We start from the raw sequence: 24,311 nt of genomic DNA, 5'->3' as shown, positions 1-24,311 counted from the left end.
ATATAACACCCAGATTTTTGACTGTAGAGGAAGTTACAGTACATCCGTCTAGTTGCAGATTGTAATCTACAAGATTCTGTGTAGTGTTTTTTTTGGTCCAATAAATAATATCTCTGTCTTATCCGAATTTAATTGGAGAAAATTATTGGTCATCCAATCTTTTACATTTTTAACACACTCTGTTAGCTTAGATAATTGAGAAGTTTCATCTGGTCTCGTTGAGATATATAGCTGAGTATCATCAGCATAACAGTGGAAACTAATCCCATATTTTCTAATAATATTACCAAGGGGCAACATGTATATTGGAAATAGAAGGTGACCTAGGACGGATCCTTGTGGCACTCTATATTTTACTGATGATAAATGAGATGATAAACACCCCATTTAAATAAACAAAATGGTAGCGATCGGACAGGTAGGATCTAAACTATCTTAGAGCCTGCCCTTCAATACCTGTATAGGTTTGTAATCTATCTATGAGGATGTCATGATCTATGGTGTTGAACGCAGCACTAAGATCAAGTAAAACTAGCAATGAGATGCAGCCTTGATCTGACGCAAGAAGCAGGTCATTTGTAATTTTAACAAGTGCAGTTTCTGTGCTATGGTGGGGCATGAAACCTGACTGAAATTCTTCATACAGATCTTTTTTTTTTTTTTGCAGGAAGGAGCTCAATTGAGCAGACAAAACTTTTTCTAAAATTTTAGACATAAATGGAAGATTTGAAATAGTTTAAATAAATAGATTTTGAAATAATTTGCCAGTTCACTAGTATCTAGTTGTGGTTTCTTAATAAGAGGCTTAATAACCACCATCTTAAATTGTTTTGGGATGTGACCTAAAGATAACGACGAGTTAATAATATTGAGAAGCGTTTTTTCGCCTACTCTTTCAGTAATTTACTGGGTACAAGATCTAATAAAAATGTTTTTGGTTTAGATACAGTGATAAGTTTATTTAGCTCTTCCTGTCCTATAGTTGTAAAGCACTGCAGTTTATATTTGGGTGCGATGGATGAAACTGAAGTGTTAGACGCTGTAAAATTGACATTTGTTATTGTATTTCTGATGTTATTTATTTTATTAGTGAAGAAATTCATAAAGTCATTACTATTAAATGATGGAATATTAGAATCAGGTGGCGTCTGGTTATTTGTTCATCTAGCCACTGTGCTAAATTTGTGGAACAGCACTGGAGAACCTTCCCAGGAGTGGCTGGCTGACCAAAATTACCCCAAGAGCACAGTGACGACTCATCCAAGAGGTCACAAAAGACCCCACAACAACATTCAGAGAACTGCAGGCCTCACTTGCCTCAGTTAAGGTCAGTGTTCATGACTCCACCATAAGAAAGAGACTGGGCAAAAATGGTCTGCATGGCAGATTTCCAAGACAAAGACTAAAGGCTCGTCTCAGTTTTGCCAGAAAAAATATTGATGATCCCCAAGACTTTTGGGAAAATACTCTGTGGACTGACGAGACAAAAGTTGTGTGTCCCGTAATGTCTGGCGTAAAAGTAACACCGCATTTCAGAAAAAGAACATCATGCCAACAGTACAATATGGTGGTGGTAGTGTGATGGTCTGCTTCTGGACCTAGAAGACTTGCTGTGATAAATGGAATTCTGCTGTTTACCAAAAAATCCTGAAGGAGAATGTCCGGCCATCTGTTCGTGACTTTAAGCTGAAGCAAACTTGGGTTCTGCAGCAGGACAATGATGCAAAACCGACCAGCAAGTCCACCTCTGAATGGCTGAAGAAAAACAAAATGAAGACTTTGGAGTGGCCTAGTCAAAGTCCAGACCTGAATCCTACTGAGATGCTGTGACATGACCTTAAAAAGTCTGTTCATGCTTGAAAACCCTCCAGTGTGGCTGAATTACAATTCTGCTTAGATGAGTCGACCAAAATTCCTCCACAGCGCTGTAACAGACTCATTGAAAGTTATCACAAACACTTGATTGCAGTTGTTGCCGCTAAGGGTGGCCCAACCAATTATTAGGTTTAGGGGCAAACACTTCTTCACACAGGGCCATGTAGTTTTGACTTTTGTTTTCTCTTAATAATAAAAACCTTCATTTAAAAACTGCATGTTGTGTTCACTGGTTTTCCTTGACTAATGTTTAAATTTGTTCGATGATCCAAAACATTAAAGTGTGATAAACATGCAAAAAAATAAGGAACCAACACTTTTTCACACCACTGTATTGTCTTATTAGCGTGCATATTATTAGTAGTAGTAATTAAGCACTTATTAATGCCTTATTTTAAATGACCTTATTCTACATTCCTAATCTTACCCAATACATTAATGTAACAACTGCCTTATTTACTAATAATAAGCAGCAAATTAGGAATTTATTGAGGGAAAAGTTGTAGTTAATAGTTCATAAGTGTTCCCTATTCTAAAGTGTTACCTTATATTGTATTAATCCAGCATTACTAACAGAATATTACTCAAATTAGGGACGCATCAGTTTTGTATTGGTGTATTATCTGGCTATACCAATATGTTGATACTTAGTGTTTAGGCAAAAAACTGATAAATGACTGTTTCAAAAATAAACGTTTAACAGGCCAATTCCATTAGAATATATATACTGTATATATATGTCTTTTCTGTTTGAGTTACTTCTGAGTTTCCTGATCATTATATGACTGTTTGTCTGCAGGTGTTCAGAAGATGCCCATTGAGAGCACCACTGAACTTCCTGAAGATACCAAAGGTTTAAATTGCAATAGCACCATCAATGTAAGTACATGAGCTCTCGTAGAGTTAGAACTCACTAAAGTGTGTATTCTTCTGTACAGAGAGTGAGAGTGAGGCAGAAACTGAAAACACACGGAGAGGGCAGAAAGTGTCCTGGTCAAACACTGAAGTTACAGCTGTAATCAAACATTTTAAGGACCACAGAGCTAAAGGAAAACTGGCCACAATGACTGAAAACCAGCAGTGTAAAACTGCTGAGGATCCTGTTTTGGTGAGATGCAGTGCACAGAACATACAGGATTTTGTAAGAAATCGAGGAATTATCTTAAAAAGGAAAACCCAAAGCAAGTGATGTTACAGTACATCCTGTGTCTTGATGTCATTCTATTATCATGAGCACTTTGGTTGTTGTTTTTATTTCCAATAGTGCAAAACTGTTATAGCAGCAGTTCATACAAATATCTCCATGTAGAAAACAAGTTCAATTGTTAGTTTGTCAAAAACTTTTCATTCTGGAAGTGAACGATTCCTTTACAGATAAATCAGTTTCTCTACACATCTGCAGCATGTATTGTGTGCTCAGAGTTAATCGCATGTTTACTTTTTCATTCTGGAAGTGAACCATTCCTTTAAGGATAAATCAGTTTCTCTACACATCTGCAGCATCTATTGTGTGCTCCGAGTTAATCTCATGTTTACTGTGTGTTTAGTAGGGATGCACTGATCATGATTTTTCATAGACGATACCGATATTTATTTATTTTTACAAGCAAACTGGCCGATTCCGATACAGATTTCCGATTATTATTATTATTATATTATTTTTTTAAGCAACAAACAAGAAAGGAAAGTATGCATAAACAAGATGTTTATTTGGTATTTAATAGGCCAAACTGGCTTTTGGCTATTGAAAACAATAACTGTAACCATCTGAAATTAATGGCAATAACTGCACAGTAAGTAGCCTACATTCAATACAAACATAGATGCTACAGACATCAGCATTTAGCTTTTGTTTTTGGATTGGGTTGAAACTACATAGAACTGGCCTTAAATTAAAAGATTAACTGTAACCATGTGAAATTAAAGTCAATAACTGCATAGTTCTACAGTCCAAACAACACAATCAACACACATTCAATAAGAGGTTTCTTAATCAGCATATAGTATTTTAGTTTTAAAATTTGGTTTTAAATTTAAAACAAGGTCTTTACCAATGAGACTAAATAAAAGTATGATATATAAATATTATTCCAAAATGTTAAAATCAAATAATGTTGGTGCGAATAAAGCACAGATGCAAAGTGGTTCATTCATCCAATTAAAAAAATAAATAAAATAGGGTAATGATTCACATCTATATATTTTTTTTTACTTGAGCCAATGAAAAATAAAGAACTATTCTCAAGTTAAAAAATAAAATTGTGAATCATTACCCAAAAATATTTTAATTGGATGAATGAAACCCTTTTTTCAGTGTGCTTCAGCAGGTGATTTTTAAATCAAATTAAGTCAATGTAATTTTAAGGAAAAAGGAAAATAATCCTATACAGAACTGACGTTTACTTCTGACTTTTCAAACGTGTATGCAAGTTCTACTTTACAAAAAAAAACATTTCAGTTTTGTCACAGTTTAATCTGTGTCGTTTCTCATCCAGCTCGCAAGAAGTTGATCCTTCACTGTCTTCGCTTGTGCAGGGCACGGAAAGGTACGATACGCTCGAGCAGCTTCAGTGAGCACAGGAAAGGCTTTTATTTGTTCAGCAGTACACCAGCGGCTGTTCGCTTCCTGCTGTCTATTCCTCAGATGTGTAGCTCGTGTTGCCCGTGTCCAGCACACAGATTTTGAAATACTTCCACACAAATGACATGATAGCGAATGATTACAATGTAGTCTGTGCACGCGGGCGCACTTACGGAAAAATCGGCCGATCGTGTATTTTAAGCAAAAACCCTCCGGTTCCGATTTATGGCCGGTCAACGGTGCATCCCTAACATTTAGTGAGGTACTTACAACATGAGGCATGGCTTTTGATTTATAGTTTTTTTTTAAGTTGGTAAATTAGACTTAATTATTTGTTGTTTGTTTTGATTTGTGTGGCATTCCTTTTTTTATAGAAAGATTACCCATTTTAATAATTGGCGAATTTTACGTTTTTTGTCTATTTGTTTTTATGTCACAAATTTAAGTCATTATTAAAGTACTTCTAAAACACATTGGTGTCTGTAATGTTGTGTATTGTGTTAAAGATCCGGTACTCTTTAACCACCTCAGTCTTGGTAATGCAGCATAGGGACATGTCTGTGTGTTGTGTATGGGGTCAAGTACCTGTAAAACACATTGTCCCTGTAATCCAGAAAACTGACATGTTTTGTGTATTGTAAAACGAGTGTCCTCCTAAATCAACCTGACCCTATAAATCCCAATTATGTAATGGGCGGGAACATTATAGGAGGGGCGTGACAGTCCTTGTGTACCACCAAAATATCATATTGTCATATTATCCATTCTATTGTGTGTAAAGAAAATCCAAAGTGATATTTGTGTTCTGCAGAGTAAAACAAAATTTTTGATAGTTTTATCATCTCTGTAGGACACCGGGAAAGGGGTGTCCCCTTAAACCACCATCCAACTGGTTTGGCCATCAAAGTACTGCTAAACCACAAAAACCAGTATGTGTGTGTGTGTGTGTGTGTGTGCGCAAGGTGCCTGTGTGTGTGTGTGTGTCTGTCTGTCTTTGTGTGTGTGTGTGTGTGTGTGTGCGCGAGGTGCCTGCGTGTGTGTGCGCCAGGTGCCTGTGTGTGTGTGTGTCTGTCTGTCTTTGTGTGTGTGTGTGTGTGCGCGAGGTGCCTGTGTGTGTGTGTGTGCGCGAGGTGCCTGTGTGTGTGTGTGTGTGCGAGGTGCCTGTGTGTGTGTGTGTGTGTGTGTGTGTGCGCGAGGTGCCTGTGTGTGTGTGCGTGCTCATGTCCTGATTGAATGTGTCAGGCGTGTTGTATGTCAGCGGTGGACATGAGTTTGAGCTCATGCTGATGGGTGTGTGCTGAGAATCATCAGGCGGAGCGTCACACATCTGTCCAGTCACATGATGATGGCAGAGATCCACCCTTCATCCTTCACTCTGGAAACCATGACATTTGAGCACTTGCAGTGTTTTGCTACAAACTGTGCATATTCGTATATATGCTGTTTCTGTGAGAAAATGCTCTGATGTGAATTATATTAAAGGGGGGGTGAAATGCTCGTTTTCACTCAATCTCCTGTTAATCTTGAGTACCTATAGAGTAGTACTGCATCCTTCATAACTCCAAAAAGTCTTTGGTTTTATTATATTAATAAGAGAAAGATAGTCTGTACCGATTTTTCCCGGAAAAACACGACCGACTGGAGTAAACTATGCAATCCGAACGCACCCCTGGCTCACACAGCACACAGCGAGTGAGGAGGTGGGTTAAAAACGAGATAAGCAATTATGATTAGCTAAGGCAGAGTCATGTGTTTCATGGTAGCCAATCAGAGCCAGTGTTTTTACACACATGCCGGCACACGCGCCAGCGGCGCCAAACACACACACACACACACACACAAGCACACACACACACACACACAACAGCACAGATTTGCAGCAGCAGCAGAAATGGCGAGTCAGGAGCAATCCGATGAAAAGTTGGCATTTTCAAGTAGGAGATATAAGCGCTACTTCAAATTCATTGTGGTCAAAGGCAAGAACGTGCATGCAATGTGTACATAATGTGTGACACACGCACGCATCTACAAAGCTAGTGGCCAAAAACACTCTTCTTACAAAGATAATACTTGAAGTGCAGGATAAAACTCTTGCTGTCTTTTGACGTGCAATAAATATCGAAAGTTATGTACGAACACATGTCTGTTCTACTCATTTCAACTGACTTGTGAAAACTGCAAAAAAACTATATATATTTGACGTATAGCAACTTTTTTGTTTTTTTGTTTTGAGCTGTACATGTGGAAAGTGCAGTTTGATGACAACATCGCATGTTGTTTACTTGATGTGCTTACTCGCTGATAGCTAAGTTAACAACACAGAGATATTTGAAGCAGTTTTACTCACCGCATGCGGTTCCAACACATGATCGTGACCCTTTTTCGTTGGGACTGCATTGTCCTTAAGAAATAAACGATGTGCAAATCCGTCGTCAAACTTGGCCTTGTTTGTAAAACAGGCATCTTCAAAATGCAGGGAACAAACACAAACACTTGCACAACTCTGTTGATGCTCTGTAAAAATAAACTCCATCCACTGGTCCCTTAATGCTGTTTCTCTTTTGGTAATCTGTGCAGGGTTGTCTTGCCCTGGCAACCAAAAACACACTTCTTTTGTGACATTTGGCGACGCTCTGGCTCTGATCAGTGAAGTCTGTTGTGCTCTCAGTGCTCTGCTATACGGGAGCGCGCTCTTCCGGCAGAAGTGCCTCAGGACACATATAAGGAAATTCCACTCCATCTAACGTCACACAGAGCCATACTCGAAAAAAACTTTCCAAAACTTGTGACAAACCGGAAAGAGAATTTTGGGAACAGAAATACTCCTTCAAACGTACAACTTAATTTTTGAAACTTTGTCCATGTTTAGCATGGGAATCCAACTCTTTAACAGTGTAAAAAACTCAGTATGCATGAAATAGCATTTCACCCCCCCTTTAATGTTAAATGATTTGTGGTCCAGGTGAAATCAGTCTAACCCGTGAGCTCTGTACTAGTTTGTGTGCTCTTCAGACAGTCTGCAGCTGCAGGACACGTTTGAGTTTCCAAGCACATCCTCCTTAATGACAAAATGATGAGCCTTTCTCCATCTGTCACTCAATCAGTCGCCAATCAGATGCTCGGTGTGCTGAAGCCCGCTTTGTGAATTGTTGTCTTAATTATTGGCAGGATGCTAGAGCTCCACTGCAGTATGAATAATAATAATAATAATAATAATAATAATATGGCGCAGTCATGAAAGCGTGTGTGAGAGAGAGGGATGTGGAAGTCTCTTCCGCTCTATTATTAGTCTGTTGACTGAGCAGCACATGGCTGGGTTTGGTAATCTGTTGATGGCAGTGATGCGGGCGTCTGATTTGGCTGTGGATTCTGGACCGCTGTGTTTCTGTGAGACGTGTGAAAGCGATGGGACTCCCGTGTCGCTGTTGGCCACCGCATTTTCCACACGCTCCCATATGGCCAATCAGACGGCAGCCTCCTCAGATCCTGTTACAGCTGGCTCTGTTCCTTGAGATCAGTGTGTGTGTGTGTGTGTGTGTGTGAGTGTGTGTGTGTGTGTGTGTGTGTGTGTGTGTGCGTGTGTGAGTGTGTGTGCGTGTGTGTGTGTGTGTGTGTGTGCGTCTGCATGTGTGTGTGTGTGTGTGCGTGTGTGAGTGTGTGTGTGTGCGTGTGAGTGTGTGAGTGTGTGTGTGCGTCTGCATGTGTGTGTGTGTGTGAGTGTGTGAGTGTGTGTGTGCGTGTGAGTGTGTGAGTGTGCATGTGTGTCGTCTCATACAGGATGTGTCTTCACAGCTCTCCATCCTCCTGCATCACTTATGTGTGAGGTTGACCTTTTAGAGATAGTTATTTATATCATAACTTTTTCAAATTAATTAAATTCTGCTCTAATGGAGGGAAGAGCTCTTTTAGTTTTTCTGTGATTTGTAAAGTGCTGCTCCTGTCCTCACACCCACCTGTCCTCTCTGAGTCACCAGCTGTAGGAGGACTGATGCTGATTTGAGAGTATAATCGACACGTCCTCCATGTGAGTCTAATTCATAATTCATACTTACTGTAATTGTTTTCTCTGCTCTACTTTCTGGCTGAGCTCGTCTAAGTTGCGTTACTTTACTGCTCTCTTTCTCAGTGGTTTGACAGCAATATTTCCATATCCTGTCATTGCTGCATTATTTTCCTCTCTCTCTTGCGTCCTTTTGGGCCAAAAGAGGATTCTAGGTAACATGTTCTGCGTAGAGTTTCTTCTGAATGCTGAGGGATGTTATCTAAGGTTTTTACACCCAGCCCACCCACAATCTTACAATGCACTTTAGATCATAGACATCCGAAACTCATGCAGCGTTTGGCTTTCCTTCAGCTTTACATTGCAAATCAACACCACAATCCTCTACCACTTAACAAAACATTTTTTATTTAACCCGTACCTAATTGTTTTCGGTTATCCTAACTACACATGACTATATGGTTAGGTGTGTTTCGGGTGGTGTCCTGAACAGAGCTGAATCTCAGTAGAACTGCTGACAGAAAGAAGCTTCTCTGGTAACAAGCAGCAGAGTGTGGAGAGGAGAGCAGACAAACCAAAATGCTGCAGTTACAGGTATATGTAAAATAATTCAAATCAGGAAAGAGAGGACAAGACAGAGAAGGTCAGCACAGTGATGTTGTGTGAAGAGGAAGCTCTGGATGCTGCATCTCATTATCTGTGAGGACGTCAAACCACACGCTCCCAAACACAGCTGAAAAACCAGAGATGGAAACGTTTAAGATCTGCGTTTCCACCTACAAACTATTCTCCTCGCTCTTGTTTCTCAGAGCGATTTGCTCAACATGCACTGCAGACTGATTTTGTCTCTGTTGTTGCTCATTAAGTTCAAAACTAATCGAAGACGAGATGTGATGTAATTAAATATCCACAAACAGATATCGTTCCATCCTTTACTCATCTGAATGTGCTTCTAGACCTGCTTGGCTCTGCTCGATTGTCCTGCGTAATGACAAATAAAGAGTTTTGGGTTGAACTGACTCATCAGGGCTGTGCATCATTCAGATTGTATTTCCAACTTTGACAAATCAAACAATTTCAGTAAGACTGTAAAGCAAATTCAACACGATTTGAAATTCATATGATGATTTTCACTACAAAAGAAAGCAGTTTGTTTGGTAAAACTCAGATTGCGGAGTTAATCAATTCTGAATTGAACGATGAAAGCCTTGCATTATTGGGACGGACAGACAGTGTTACCTGGTGACCTCCAGTCATTTGTAATAATTGCAGAGGTTGTCTATGATATTAATCTCATGCTAATTGGCCATGTCTGTAATTTGTAAAGTAAAAATTCCCCAGCAAATGACCTACAATAATAGGTCCTGTGATAATATTAGTCCCGTGCGAATCGAGATCTCTGTGATTTGGCTAGCTTTTGGTGGTTTTAGGTTTTTGTTTGCTGTGCGCCTTTTTACCCATCTTTCGGGAAGAAAGGAGCTGCTGGAGTGTTGGACAGTATTTTGGGTGCTGTCATATCCCTACACCATACAATTTGCAGACAGAAAAAGCTGAAAACATTTTGAGGTCAATGTGTTACAAATAAATCACGCATAAAGCTTCTTATTTTAACATTAAGATCTTATTTTAACCTGTTGAAATTAAATTGCCACGGCGCATGAGACTATATTAGTTTCTTTTTTTATAAATCCATCTAACGGACCACAGAACGGGACTCTCAAAGCCTTGACATCTGGGTGACCAGGAGATAATTCAATACATTTGAATAAAATCACAGGCTTCTCTTATCCCATGTGAATGCACCGCATGAAATTCAGATGTGTGGGGGTGAGGTCCCCAGATAATCCTGTGTGAATAGAGTTTAATTCAGCTTCCTGTGTGACGTGGACAGTTCAGTTGAGACACACACTTGTGAACCAAAGGAGTCGACTCGTACAGTCTGAATCCTGCAGACACACGGAGAATCGTGTCAGGAACTGGCAGGTTGTGAGATTAGTACAGGAAGAGGAAGTTCTGCAGACTTTTGATCAGAATTACACACCTGTGCTAAGTTCAGTTAGCGTCTCTGATCTAAACGCACCAGGTAACGGTTGGACGGGTGTTTTTAGCCTGGGCTCTTCAGATCGTGTCGTCCATTAGCACCGTTCTGCTAAAAGAGAAAAGAGCTTCACCAGCTTCTTGATGTACGGGATGAAATCGCTGCATTTCAGCACATGCCGTGTTCTTGCAGCTAATTCTGTCCGTATGCTGCCTTTGACGGTTGGCTTGAGTCGAGGGTTTGTGGGCAACTTGAGATAGTGGTGTTTGGGTGAATGATAAAGCAGTGAGTGTGTCGAACAGAATGTTTCAGACGAGTGTGTGTGTGTGTGTGTGTGTGTGTTTGGTCTTGTGCTTCTGTAGGTGTAGGATGTAAAACCCTCTTGTTTGAGAAGAGGTTGTATTATCTTCATCTCCAGTTTGCTGGAATCACACAGATCATGAGGTGGCTCACACGCTGGGGATAATAATGTGCAGGCTTCATACAGCTTGTGTTGTGTAGCCTTTCAAAGAGTGTAGAAGACACTTCTGCATGATTTGTTGTTGATGTCCAGTCAAATCCTCCATTTTATCAGTGCAAATTTGATCTGTTGCTAGAAATTTGGTGGCTGTCAACATGGACAATGTCTGTGACGTGAAAACATATGATCACATTTCAGTTTATTTCTAGGTGAGTCGGCACTTGAGCAAACCCTGATGTAAGTCTTGCGCTGCCATGTTTGCATCGGTACAGTCCTAACTGTGAGTTTTTAGATGGTTATTGTAGTTTCTGCTTAAGGCAAGACACTTTAGGCAATAACGTGTTGGTCAATTGCAAGAGTTTGGACAGTTCACAATGTGTTTTTCCTATTTTACAGACTACACTGCAGAGAAAAAAATCCAAGATAAACATTTAAGTGTTTATTTTATTGCAATTTATCTATTTGCGTCTGGAAATGTCCATTTTAATCCATATCTTTAAAAGTTTATATCTATTCTAGCTCTTACAAACACCAAGCGTCCAGTTTTCTAAGGGTTTGTTCATATTTCATTCACACTGATTTATACAACATTTTCTCTCCTAAAAACGTTAAAAATGTGTCTGTTTTCCGTCTGTTGACCTTATTGTCTGATTTATGGAGTGATAGAAAGAGAAATCCAGAATTTCGATGCAGTTCACTTGTATATGTAAACGTCTTCAGTAGTTTGTGTAGTAGATGAGCAGCTGAGGTCTTTAGTTCTGTCTGATAACAGTCTCACGTGGATGAGGAGCTGGTGTAGATGTTTGTGTTCTGACAGAAGTGTGCTGTCCCGTCCAGTGCTCTAGATGAGACGCTCTGGAACTCTGCCAAACAGTTGTGTGTGTGTGTGTGTGTGTGTGTGTGTGTGTTTCCATAAGACCTGAGGGGAAAAAAGCATTTGAGCAAGCAATGGCCTTCGGGGGTTGCACTGAATGAAATGCTTTTTTTTCCAATCCCCCCCTCACTCAAGAAGCGTTCACTCGTTTGTCCGTTCGTTCGTTTGTTTTTTCAGCCTTAATTTTCTCTCTCTTCTTTCTTTTCTTTGTCTTTGACATCCGAGCGTGCCCCGGGATGTCTGTCACAAACTGCAGTCCAACCTTGTGACAATGCTTGCTTTCTTCCCGTGCCTTTTTATGACCTTCTTTTTTCATTTCTTTCTTTTTTTTCTGTTCTTTCCTTCAAGGTCTGGCGCACCTGACGTTAAACAGCCAAGGTATGGTTCATTCCGTTTTCCATTCTTTTCTTTAGTGAGGAAACAGATCTGTCCGTCTCTCCCCTCCCTCCGTCTTTTGTCCCGACCCCTCCGAACACTGTCCTCCTCCCCATCTTACTGTGTAGCTGTATTTCCACACTGTGCGTCCTGAAGATGACCTCTGACCCCTGACCTCCCAGACACAGGTAACGCTCTTCTGCTCTCGATGCTGGGGTTGAAATGCTGCTGTAGTGTCACTCACAGATGAAGTGTGTTTGTGTTCAGAATGCACAGAGTCTCATTCTGTGGTCATTCTCATTGTTTGGCAATTCCTCACACTGTTAATCACCTTCAGTCCCTCAGATCTGCTCTATGCCAGTATGACACTCAGCGCTGTCTGACTGACTGAATTAATGAATGTTTGTTTTAATGGTTTTTCTGATGCAGTCTGTTTTATATCATGTTTCTTGATTCTCTGATTATTTACTTGCCCTCATGTCAAACCTGTGTGACTTTCTTGCACAAAACAAAAGATCATTTAAGAAATGTTGCAGTGTTCTTGTCAATACAGTGACAGTCAATGGGGTCCAGAGTTGTTTGGTTCCCAAGGTTTCTGAAAGTTTTCTGAAGGTCACACAGGTCTGAGCGACACGAGACAGAGTGCATGATGACAGAATGATCTTTCTGAGATGACTATTCCGTTCAGATGCTGTTTGATGACTGATCTTCATGAGGACTAGTTAGGGCTCTATTATGTGTGTGATTGCAGGTGTTTCTGTCAAGTTGTGCTCTCATATGCAGATAGTCCAGTTCTTCTGTAGATGCTGTGTTGAGTTGTGTCTATTTATCCGTCACACTGTGTTTCGTCTCACCTGCTTTCATTGGTTTCAAGCTTAACGACATTCATTATTTAACTAATCTCACTCTCGTGACTGTGTGTTTCCCTCAGTTATGTCTATTGTGTTGGTCTGTGTGTATAAATCAGCAGAAGTGTCCTCCGTGCTCCTACTTGACTTTGAACTTTTGGACTGGACTAGTTTTCCCTGGAGATCCATTTGTTTCAAAGACATCTCTCAGAGAACTTGTAAAAACCAGAAATCAAATCTGCAGTTTTTCTCCTCTGGGAAATCTAATCTGGATAGGAATGTCTGTGACTGCCGTTTATTTTATTTATTTATTTATTTTATTTTTTATTTCTTTTATTTTTTATTTCTTTTTCCATTCATTCATGGTTTTGAGGAATGTAACTAAAGCTAGGTTTGCTGCACTTTAATGATTGATTTAGAGCTATCCCATCCAATCCTAAAACAGAAATGACACAAACAGACCACAGTAATCCTCCCTTCCTGTCATTGTTTAACTGTATTTTTCCAGAATATATCATGTTTTTATTGTTTGAAACATACTGAAACTTACACTAAGCAAATAAACATCAATCACACAAAACATGCTGTAAATAAAATACATGAAATACATTTATAAAAAACCTTTTGTTTTGTTTAACAACATTATTTCTGAATGTAATAGCATGAAGGACTTATTCACAGATGTGGCTCATCTTTGTGTGTGTGTGTGTGTGTGTGTGTGTGTGTGTTTTTTTCCTTTTAACAACTTACTGACTTATTGTTACATGTAACTTATTTAGCAGAAAAATACATCACAGATCCTCTTTTTCAACAAGAGTCCCTCAGACATCCTTTAGGGAATGAGCCCGTCACGATGCAGCTCTTGATCTGGTGTTTGAGCCGTGGGTCTCAATATGAGACATCTGGAGGAATAGTAACGTGTGCATTAGTCCTGTCACCTGTGTCTGCCCTCTGCCTGTCCCGTTTGAGAAGAGGATTGTTATTCTGGTCAGAACTGACCTACTGTATTCACACAGACACCAGTGGCTCGAGAAGACCACCCAGAATGCATGCAGACATCTGATATGTCTTTACATATCTGCTCTTAAGACAGTCATTCATATTTATGCCATCAGCAGCATCTGTGAGCTGTGATGTGTTTACAGTCAGACGCATTAAACATGAGCGCTGCAACTCTCCAGACATCCTTTGAGACGCTTCACACTGTCTCTGACCGTCCACACACTTATGCACACAACACACAGGCTCACACACTCACTCACTCACTCACTCACTCACTCACACACACACACACACACACACATGAACTATCAGACTAATCAGACCACTGGAAGGGCGAGATGTCATGGGCGGGGTGATATAACGACCAGGAAGCTTAAAAGCACATGCAGTGGAATCAGCATCAGCTTCTAGGAATGAAGGGAGCACTGGAAGGGATGCCTGTAATATGCCCCTGAGGTGCAGCATCTCATTCCCTTCGGGGAACCATGGTTACATGCGTAACCTGAAGATGTTCCCCTTCAGGAACTCGAGATGCATCAAAATGCTTCAGGAACAAGAATGCCCACGACACCTGAAAAGTCGCTGCCTAGTCTGAAAGAGCACAGCTAAAGCGAGAGAAAGTAGCAAGGAGTGGCGCAAAATGCAGGTAGGCACCTGACAAGTAGGCAGAGACATCCCGCCCAAAGGCCAACTTTAGAAGGAGCGAGTTTTGATCCCCAAAGAGAGGGGAGATCAGAGGAATCTAGGCTTTAGAACAGCATCCTAATCCAACACTAAAAATAAGCTTCTCTCAGTCTCAGCACACCACAGATGTAACTACCAACCTCAGTTGAGAGATTAGAAGCTACAAGCTGTGGCTCCTCAGGGGCCACATCTATAACTTCCACAGCTATGGGCAGGGGTGGAATACATCATGCCCTCCACCTATGAGAGGAGGTCTCTCTTGACAGGAATCTCCATGGAGAGCCATCGAGGAGGGAAATCAGGACTGAGAACCATACTCAGCCCTGGCCAGAACAGGGCAACTAAGAGCAGCTAAACTCTGTCCTGGTGCGCTCTCTCCAGAACTCCTGGGAGCAGAGCAATTGGGGGAAAAGCATACAGACGAAGCCTCGCCCATGTCTGTACCATCGCATCCAGCCCCAGTGTAGCAGGATGAGTCAGACAGTACCAGAGGGGATACCACCTGAGCCTGGCCAAGAGCTCTCCGTACCCCGGGCCTCAACAGGATATCTGCCCCATAATGAGAAGCCCAGGAAAGTGATCTACTCTTAGTGAGAGGAGTTTGCCCTGGGACTAGGCTAGGTGTTATCGGTTAAGCTGCAACACCAGTTTGGTCACCAACCCCCACCATCGTTTTGATTTTTTGTAGTAATAAAAATAATTTCGTTCAGTAAAAGAACCAACGCTACAATTAAAAACAATGCAAATACTTAATATTAACCTTAGTTAACTGTGGTCAATATACTGACCTAGTTAATTTGAACATTTATGAGTACATTATTAAGAACAAAAGTTGTGCCTGTTAGCATTATTTAATGGATCAGAGCTAACATGAACCAACAAAGAACAGTTGTTGTTTTTTAACAGTATCACACAACAAATTAGTAAATTGCAAAGTTTTAAAATTAAACATTATATTTTGTACTTTATCCAGTCATTTACAACTATTACCATGGATTATTGAAGCAATGAGTACTTTTCCTTGGTTCTTGCCCATTTTCAAATCCCTCAGGATTTATGGTTGCTGTGGTGTAACATGTCTTTCCACATCTAAATCCGCTGACATCTTTGTTTGGGAGCTTTCATTTCAGCACCTGTAAGGAGCAAATGATATACAAGTATTGATTAGTAAAGGTATTACATAAAAGTGTCAACGTGAACTATATTCAGTTTATGTTGTAGCTGTGAACCTGTTATTTGAAAGACTACTTACAGCACTAACTGCAATGACAGCACAAAAAGTGGCTGTGCCCAGCAGGATTAATATTTAGTGTGAAGCATGCCAATTAAAGAGTGTTCACCCCCACCACAACCCACAACAAAAAAAAAGAAAATAATTGAGTCCCCTTAATACTGTCCATACCTGACAAACTTGTTGGGTTTGATTACCTGCATTCTTCAGAGAATCTTCTTTTGAGATCTGCTGAAAAACAAAAGTCAGAGGTTTGGAAAAAAATAAATTACAAAATTCTGGTTAACTATACACTGAAGTAAATTAATAAAACTTTTCACCAGTTATGGCTATGCATAAAAATAACAGTGAACATAACGACCTTATAAACACTAAAACAAATCGTCACTCTCATGTACTTTAAGAAATATGGGGGAAAACAACGTTTGCTTGTTGCAACTGCATTTACAAAAATAATAATATGGAGGCTAAAAATACAAACAAACCTTTCTCTTTAAACGCTTGGCCATTATCATCCTCCTCTTCCTCTTCTGTTTGTTGGTGGACCGAAGTGTTGCTCATCAGTTTTCTGCCACGTAAACACTCTAAATCCACACAACAATACTTAGATCAAAGAAGAACAAGTTGTCAGTCATTCATTTGTAACTTACGTTCCTCTTCAGGAACTCGAGCTGCGTCGAAACGCTTTGGGGAACGCGTTTAGCGTGAGCGACTCTGAATATGATATCTAATCTGTCTTATACAACAGTGTGACGTCACGGGCGAAGTGACGTAAGCGACCAGGAAGCTATAAAGGCACGAGCCGCACAGCTGGCTTCAGCTTCTGCGTTTTCAGCAAGCGCTCTGTGTGTGCATGTCATTCTGTCTTGAAAGTCTTATTTATCACTATTGGCTCCTCAAAAAGTAAGCAATAGTCAAAGAGCAAAGCTAAGACGAGACATCTGAAAGGCGAATCCAGATCGCGTTTCAGATTGTGTGTTCATCACGAGTGATAATACACGGTCTGTGTGCGGTCTGCCTGGGATTGAGGCACGCTGTTTCGGCTCTTGAGGGAGCCGACTGCCTGCACTGGTACAAGCCAGTGTGGACGCTTCGATCCCGGAAGACTCCCTCGAGGGGGAGTCTTCGCCAGAGTTCCTCGCGGTGTCGGTCCTGCTTTCGCCGAGGCGGAGCGGCGCCTGCACTTGCTGGGTTCGCAGATAAGATCTGCTGGAGGGTAGGGAGATGGGCGCGTCCCTATCTCCTACCTCACCCGCCTGATCTGCCCGATCTCCGGGTGCGGAAGCCCGAGTGCTGCGTTTCCTTCCCCCCCGAGTGACGGCCGTGACGCACCGCCTTTTTTCCCCCGAGGAGATTGAAACGGAGGGCGTCGATGAGCTCACAGTTGCACAAACATAAGCTGCATAAACATCAGCTGCACAGACAAACAGTTACACAAGCATCAGTTTCACAAACATATTATGCCTAACTGTATAACGAGCAGCATTAATGAGGAGCGCACCTCACACAGTCAGCTCTCGAAATAAAAAAAAAAATAAGGGGGCTGACTGTGCTTCTCGCATATCTAAGGACGGGGCGAAGACGGCTCTGCCTATCTCCACCCGTATTCCCTAGATTTAGAGTTCATCTCGAGGTTCGGAAGCACGCGAAGCGGTTCCTTCCCCCTCTGTGAACTCGCAGCTGCAGCTACTTATCTCCGAGGAGATTTATATTGTTTGTATGACTAAGCGGCTCGCGTGTTGCCGAGGCAACGCGTGTACTATATCATTTTCAGTTTTGATGTAAATCTTACCAAATCCAGACCGTCTTTACTAGTCTGATTGGTTAACTGCATTAATTCTGAGGAATTAAATTCAGTATCTATCTGACTATGAGAAGTTAGATATGAATTATATTAACAATGCAGACCGTGTTTACTCGTCTGATTGTTTGTTTGCATTAAATTATGAGGAATATAATGACACTTATCTCACTCTGAGAAATTATATATACTGGAGGGGCTTCTGGGCGAGAGCAGCCCTCCCAGTCTGTAGTCAGAGCGATGCCGCCCGCGCTCCCCCTGTGTCGGGACCGGAGGCTGAAGCAACGCTCTGAACAAGGGTTTTTTCCAGCCTAAGGCGGATCTGAGGGGCGTACTTCAGGCTGTGAGGCCCTCGGTTAAGAAGTCCTGACATATTTCGGTCACAACTGCAGAGGGCGGCCCCTACTGGGCTGGAGCGGCATACACCGCATTACACGGTTCCCGTCTCGCCTCAGCGCCCTCTGGGGGCCGGTCTGCCAACCCTGCCAGTGTTCCAGGGCGCAGCGGTCCCCAGCGAGCATCATTCTCAGTATTTTCCGCCCGTGCGCATAGCGGGGCTGAGACGCTCGCTGCCCCTGCGGGGGCCTATTACACCAGAGGTCAGTTTCGAGAGACTGATTCCCTTAGTAGATTATTTAGCAGCGTGATAACTACTGCCAAATGTATCTCAATGGGTCCTGCACACAGTAGAAAAAGCTACCGTATTCAGTTCGGCTCTGTACCGCCGATATTCAACGGGGTCATTCCGACGATGGTCGGCCCCGGGCAGGGTCTGGTTATGGAACATGAAGTGAAACCCTATTAGAGAAGTAGGCCATCGAGGTGGTCCCTTCTCAAGACAGGGAGTCCAGGTTCTACAGCTGGTATTTCACAGTTCCAAAGAAGGATGGGGGGTTGCGTCCGATTATAGACTCGAGGGTCTTAAATCATTCAGTTATGAGATTGAAGTTCAAAATGCTCACGATCAATCATGTTGTAGATCAGATCAGGTCCGAGGACTGGTCTGTCACAATATATCTCAAAGATGCATACTGTGGGGAAGTCGTGGCCTAATGGTTAGAGGGTTGGACTCCCAATCGAAGGGTTGTGGGTTCTAGTCTCGGGCCGGACGGAATTGTGGGTGGGGGGAGTGCATGAACAGCTTTCTCTCCACCTTCAATACCGCGACTTAGGGCGAAGCCTACCAATATCGAGTACTTCCCTTCGGCCTTGCACTCTCACCCCGCATGTTCACAAGATGTGTAGACGCGGCTCTGGTCCCACTGCACATGCAGGGCATCCGCATTCTCAACCACATCGACGATTGGTTGATTTTAGCTCAGTCAAGAGCAGGTTGCGGCTTGGCATCAAGGTGTCATTCTCGCACATATGGGGGAGCTGGGTTTGAGACTGAACGTCAAGAAGAGTGTGCTTTCTCCGGTTCAGAGAACCACCTATCTAGGCGTAGTATGGGATTCGACCGCGATGCAGGCACGATTGTCCCCTGCTCGTATCTAGTCGATCCGCATCTCAGTCGAGAGAGTCAAAGAAGGCCAGTCACTCACTGTCAAACAATCTCAGAGATTGTTGGGTCTGATGGCAGCTGCGTCCAACGTGATACCTGTTGGCCTGCTGTACATGAGACCCCTACAGTGGTGTCTCAAGACCAAGGGATTTTCCCCGAGGGGCAATCTACTTCGCACTATCAAGGTCACACGGCGATTCCTCCGTGCCTTAGACATGTGGAAGAAACCTTGGTTCTTGAAACAGGGCCCAGTGCTGGGAGCTCCTTGTCGCCGTGTAACACTAGCGACGGACGCATCCATCACCGGCTGGGGTGCAGTCATGAGTGGCCACCCTGCCCGTGGTCTGTGGAGCGATCGCCATCTAACATGGCATATCAATTGTCTAGAAATGCAAGCAGTTTATCGTGCACTGAAGCACTTCCTCCCAGACCTAAGGGTTACCATGTGTTGGTGTGCACCGACAACACATCGGTGGTCTCTTATATCAACCACCAGGGAGGTCTGCGTTCGCGCCCATTGTATAAGCTGGCACACCAGATCCTGGTGTGGTCCCAGAGAAAACTCCTCATTAAGAGCAGTATATATTCCTGGGAAACAAAATATGGGAGCAGACATACTGTCGAGGCAGGGGCTGAGGCCCGGGGAATGGAGACTTCACCCAGAAGTAGTGAAGCAGATATGGAGAGTATTTGGAAGGGCTCAAGTAGACCTATTTGCATCTCAAGAGACGTCACAATGCCCCCTTTGGTTCTCTCTAGTTCATCCAGCTCCTCTGGGACTGGACACCATGGTACAGACTTGGCCAAGCCTTCGTCTGTACACATTTCCCCCTATCGCTCTGCTCCCGGGAGTTCTGGCGAGAGTACGCCAGGACAGGGTCCGTCTGTTTTTAGTAGCCCCGTTCTGGCCGGGCCGAGTATGGTTCTCAGAACTAGTCTTGCTCCTCGACGCCTCTCCGTGGGAGATACCGATCAGGACGGACCTACTCTCGCAGGCGCAGGGTACGATAATTCACCCTCGCCCGGAGTTGTGGAAGCTGTGGGTGTGGCCCCTGAGGTGGCACAACTGTTAGCAGCCGGTCTCTCAACCGAGGTTGTTGAGACCCTTCTCCAATCCAGAGCTCTCTCAACAAGGAAACTGTACGCCCTGAGGTGGAAACTCTTCACCTCATGGTGTAGAGACCGCCAGTTAGACCCAGCAAACTGCCCGGTTGGTACAGTTCTGGAGTTTCTACAGGCTAGGCTCTCTGCAGGGTTGACCCACTCCACGTTAAAGGTCTACGTGGCAGCTATTGCGGCCTACCACACCCTTCTCGATGGCCAGTCTCTGGTAAGACACCCCCTAGTTACACGTTTCCTCCACGGTTCGCGGAGGCTGAGACCTCCAGTACGGTCCCGTGTTCCCCCCTGGGACTTGGGTGTAGTGTTAGAGGCTCTTTACAAATCTCCATTCAACCGATTCAAGATATCTCAGATAGACATCTGACTCTTAAAACCTCCTTTCTGTTGGCCATTACCTCTCTGAGGAGAGTAGGAGATTTACAGGCCCTCTCAGTGGCCCCTACCTATCCTGATTTTGCACCTGGCATGACCAAAGTGTTCATACACCCTCGAGCGGGATATGTTCCTAAGGTGCCCTCTATCACACCACAACCTGTAGTGCTGCAGGACTTCTGTCCTCCTCCCTTTCGGGAGCCCGACCAAGAGAAGCTAAATTGTGTGTGTCCAGCTCGAGCGCTGGATGCATACGCCCACAGAGCTGCCCTGTGGAGAAAAATGTACCAATTGCTTGCGTGCTGCGGTCCCCCCAAGAGGGGTTTCCCTGCTTCCAAGCAGACTATTAGTCGTTGGATAGTTGAGACTATCAATGCCACTCTGAGTCCTCTGGTCGTCCCCCGCTGTCGGGAGCCAAGGTTCACTCTACATGGGGTATGGCGGCCTCCAAGGCCTTTCTAGCAGGTGCGTCCATGCTGGACATCTGCAATGCTACGGGTTTTCCACGCCTTCTACTTTTGAAAGATTCTATGGCTTAGACATACCAGTCACTCCAGGCACTTCATTCCCCTCATCCTAAGCTGTGCTCTTCGGATACACACTAGGCAGGGGTTTGGTAGTCTGGCAGTGTTGGTACTCGTTCCCCAAAGCGTTTCGACACAGCTCGAGTTCCTGAAGAGGAACGTCTCTAGGTTACGTTTGTAACCCTAGTTCCTCAAGGGAATGAGAAGCTGCATCTTGAGGCCATACCCCCGGCACCCCTGCCGGCACTTGCTGGTACTCGAAGCTGAAGCCAGCTGTGCGGCTCGTGCCTTTATAGCTTCCTGGTCGCTTACGTCACCTCGCCCGTGACGTCACACTCTTCTATAAGACAGATTAGATATCATATTCAGAGTTGCTCACGCTAAACGCATTCCCCAAAGCGTTTCGACGCAGCGTCTCGTTTCCTCGAGGAACTAGGGTTACATACGTAACCTAGAGACGTTTTGCACAAAGCAAACAAGCCACGTTCGCTGCAGTCTCACATGTGAGGTGAACTTTGTGAATTCCTCTATGAGCTTATGAGCGCCTGCGCTAGTAAAATACTAAAAATAAATACTCAAATGCTGCACGGGTGAAGGTGAATCTCCTGAGAGTGCAATGGAACGCGTTCAAAATACATACAGGCGTACATATATGTGTATGATATGTGTTTTTTGATAGCCAATATAAAGCTGATATGATTTTTTTAAATTATTATTATTAAAATTTAAGAAATTTGAAATCACTTGACAATGGATTAAAAAAAAATACATAAAATAACATATACATAAAATACGTAAAATAAATATACTTATAGTTTAGATGGCAAGGTATTTTTCACAAATAAATAAATATTTAATAAAAAATATAATACAAAGGAAGTAAACACTGTAAGCAACGGGGCACTCCGTATTCTGGGAAGTTTTTGTGCACTAGGAACCATATTTTTCAAATAAAGCCAGGGTAACACTCATTTTACATACAGCACACAGAGATAATGACATGAATATGAAAGCATAATTTGAAATCACAAGTTTATAGATAAAAGCATTCAATTAACAAGGGTCGACCGTCACACAGAGAACACGCAATCATGTTGGATACACACGAACACTTCACAAGATCTCACAGCTGGATTCAAGTTTGCAAGGTTTGTGAAATGAAATTTTTATTAGTCATTCAAAGATTTGTTTAAATTATATAAATGCATATTTGCCTAATGCTGACGGCAAACAAGAAAAGTATTATAATATTTGACTTTCTATTACTAATAGGGCCTAATATAAAAGCAATCATTATAATATGGTTATATTTCGGGATATATTAATTCCTTTGTTTAACCATGCTATCTAAATTATTAGACAGACTTCTATCCATTTTAGAAAGAGCTGTTAACAATGACAAAAAACAAGAGAGAGAGAGTGAGCCCTGTGCATGCTCATGAGCTGTCGCTCTCAGCGCCATCAAAATGAAAGTCTGAATATCAGCACAAGATGTATTAAATACTTCCGTCAGCTGCGATGAATCCATATTACTAATTAACACACCTGTATTTTGAGAGAGATGTGTGGAAGCGTAAATCTCTTCAAATTGCATTGTAGAAGAAGTGTAAGAATTGCAACTGTAGAAGAGGTAAAAACACGAGAAAAATGCTGACTCTTTGGGGAAGGAGAGATAGGATGTGGCAGTAGAGATTCAAATAAAACAAAACTATGATCAGAACATCCAGATTCTAACATCTCAAGATTGCTCACGTGAAAACCAGAAGTTAACACTAGGGATGCAATGATACCATTGTTTCAGAACCAATCCGATCTGATACCAAAAATTCTGAGTATCTGCCAATAAAGATCCAATCCGATGCCAGCACATTTATTTTTTATTCAATGTAGAATTTCTATACCTCTCTGTGTTGACCTGATTATCACTCTTTTGTGTGTTAAACACAATTTACTACAAATGGACAACTTCATTTAACCAACCAATCAGCTTCATCCTTTCCAGTGCCAACGTTGAAAGCTCAGCCAAGATTAAGGAACAGCTGATCATAGCTGTATATGGATAGCCATTTTTAAATAAATTTAGTAACAGAGCTACTGCAAGCGATTTTTAGTTCTGCAAATCCATTTATCCTTTGCTGAAATTTACGCATCTTCATGGAGAGAGCAGCTCATGGTTGCTTAGCAACGGCAGACGCCTCGGGAGCACAAGAGCCCGAAGGCTTTTGGAAAAAAATCAGAAAGCGGCGCGCCTAGCGTTTTCCACACGTTTTTAGGTGGGATATGCGAACGGCCCCTTAAAGAGCACCAAAACTGTATTTATTGTTAGAATTTTGTTATGAATTTGGAATAATTTTAAAGCTGATACTTTGTAAATTAAAAAGTAACAAAGCACCAAGCATTTTGCGATTACTGGACGGCAAGTGCACTTCAAATAATGAAGTTCATGCATTAACAGAACACAGCATGGACTAAGATCTTATTAAAAAGAAGCCTTATGATTATAAACGAGAACTGTTAACGATATTGCCAATATCCACACAGATGGCAGCTTTACCTGTTGTACCCTTATGAAAGAAAAATATATTTACCAATATATTTCTTAAAATATATTGCGATATATTGTAATATATTATTTTCCCTTTTTATTTTCCTATATTTTATATATTTGAATACATTTAATAATATATTGATGATACATATATTATATAATATATTGCAAAACATACAAATGATTGCCGCTTTCAATATATTGCAATATATTGGAAAAAATTTTATATATATAAGAATATATGCCTAATATATTACATGATATTTTCCAATATACTGCAATATATTTTTGTTTCATGAGGGTAGTTTGTTCAAGTTATGAACGAAATAGACGCTGTTTTTCTGCACTTTCTCTTCAAGTCTCCATCATTTTTCTCAGGTGTGTGTCAGCGCTGTTGCGCGGCAGATGAGGACGGTTTAAAACTCTTTTTCACTAAAATTTCGATGCGCATTCTCCCAATGCGCGAACATAA

The 24,311-nt window shown here is 42.1% G+C and overlaps 1 protein-coding gene across 1 annotated transcript in view; it reads left to right on the top strand.

Moving 5' to 3' along the window:
• Positions 1–24,311, top strand: part of LOC128017572 (neurexin-2-like) — a 341,885-nt gene that overhangs the window by 132,683 nt on the left and 184,891 nt on the right. The window contains exon 4 of the mRNA XM_052602977.1: positions 12,177–12,206. Within this exon, the coding sequence (XP_052458937.1) occupies positions 12,177–12,206 (30 nt within the window). The remainder of the gene's footprint in view (positions 1–12,176; positions 12,207–24,311) is intronic.

This window comes from Carassius gibelio, chromosome A7, assembly GCF_023724105.1.
Source record: "Carassius gibelio isolate Cgi1373 ecotype wild population from Czech Republic chromosome A7, carGib1.2-hapl.c, whole genome shotgun sequence".
In the NCBI taxonomy this organism is placed as follows: Eukaryota; Metazoa; Chordata; class Actinopteri; order Cypriniformes; family Cyprinidae; genus Carassius; species Carassius gibelio.
The sequence above is the reverse complement of the archived record's forward strand: the minus strand, read 5'-3'. Positions and strand labels throughout refer to the sequence as shown.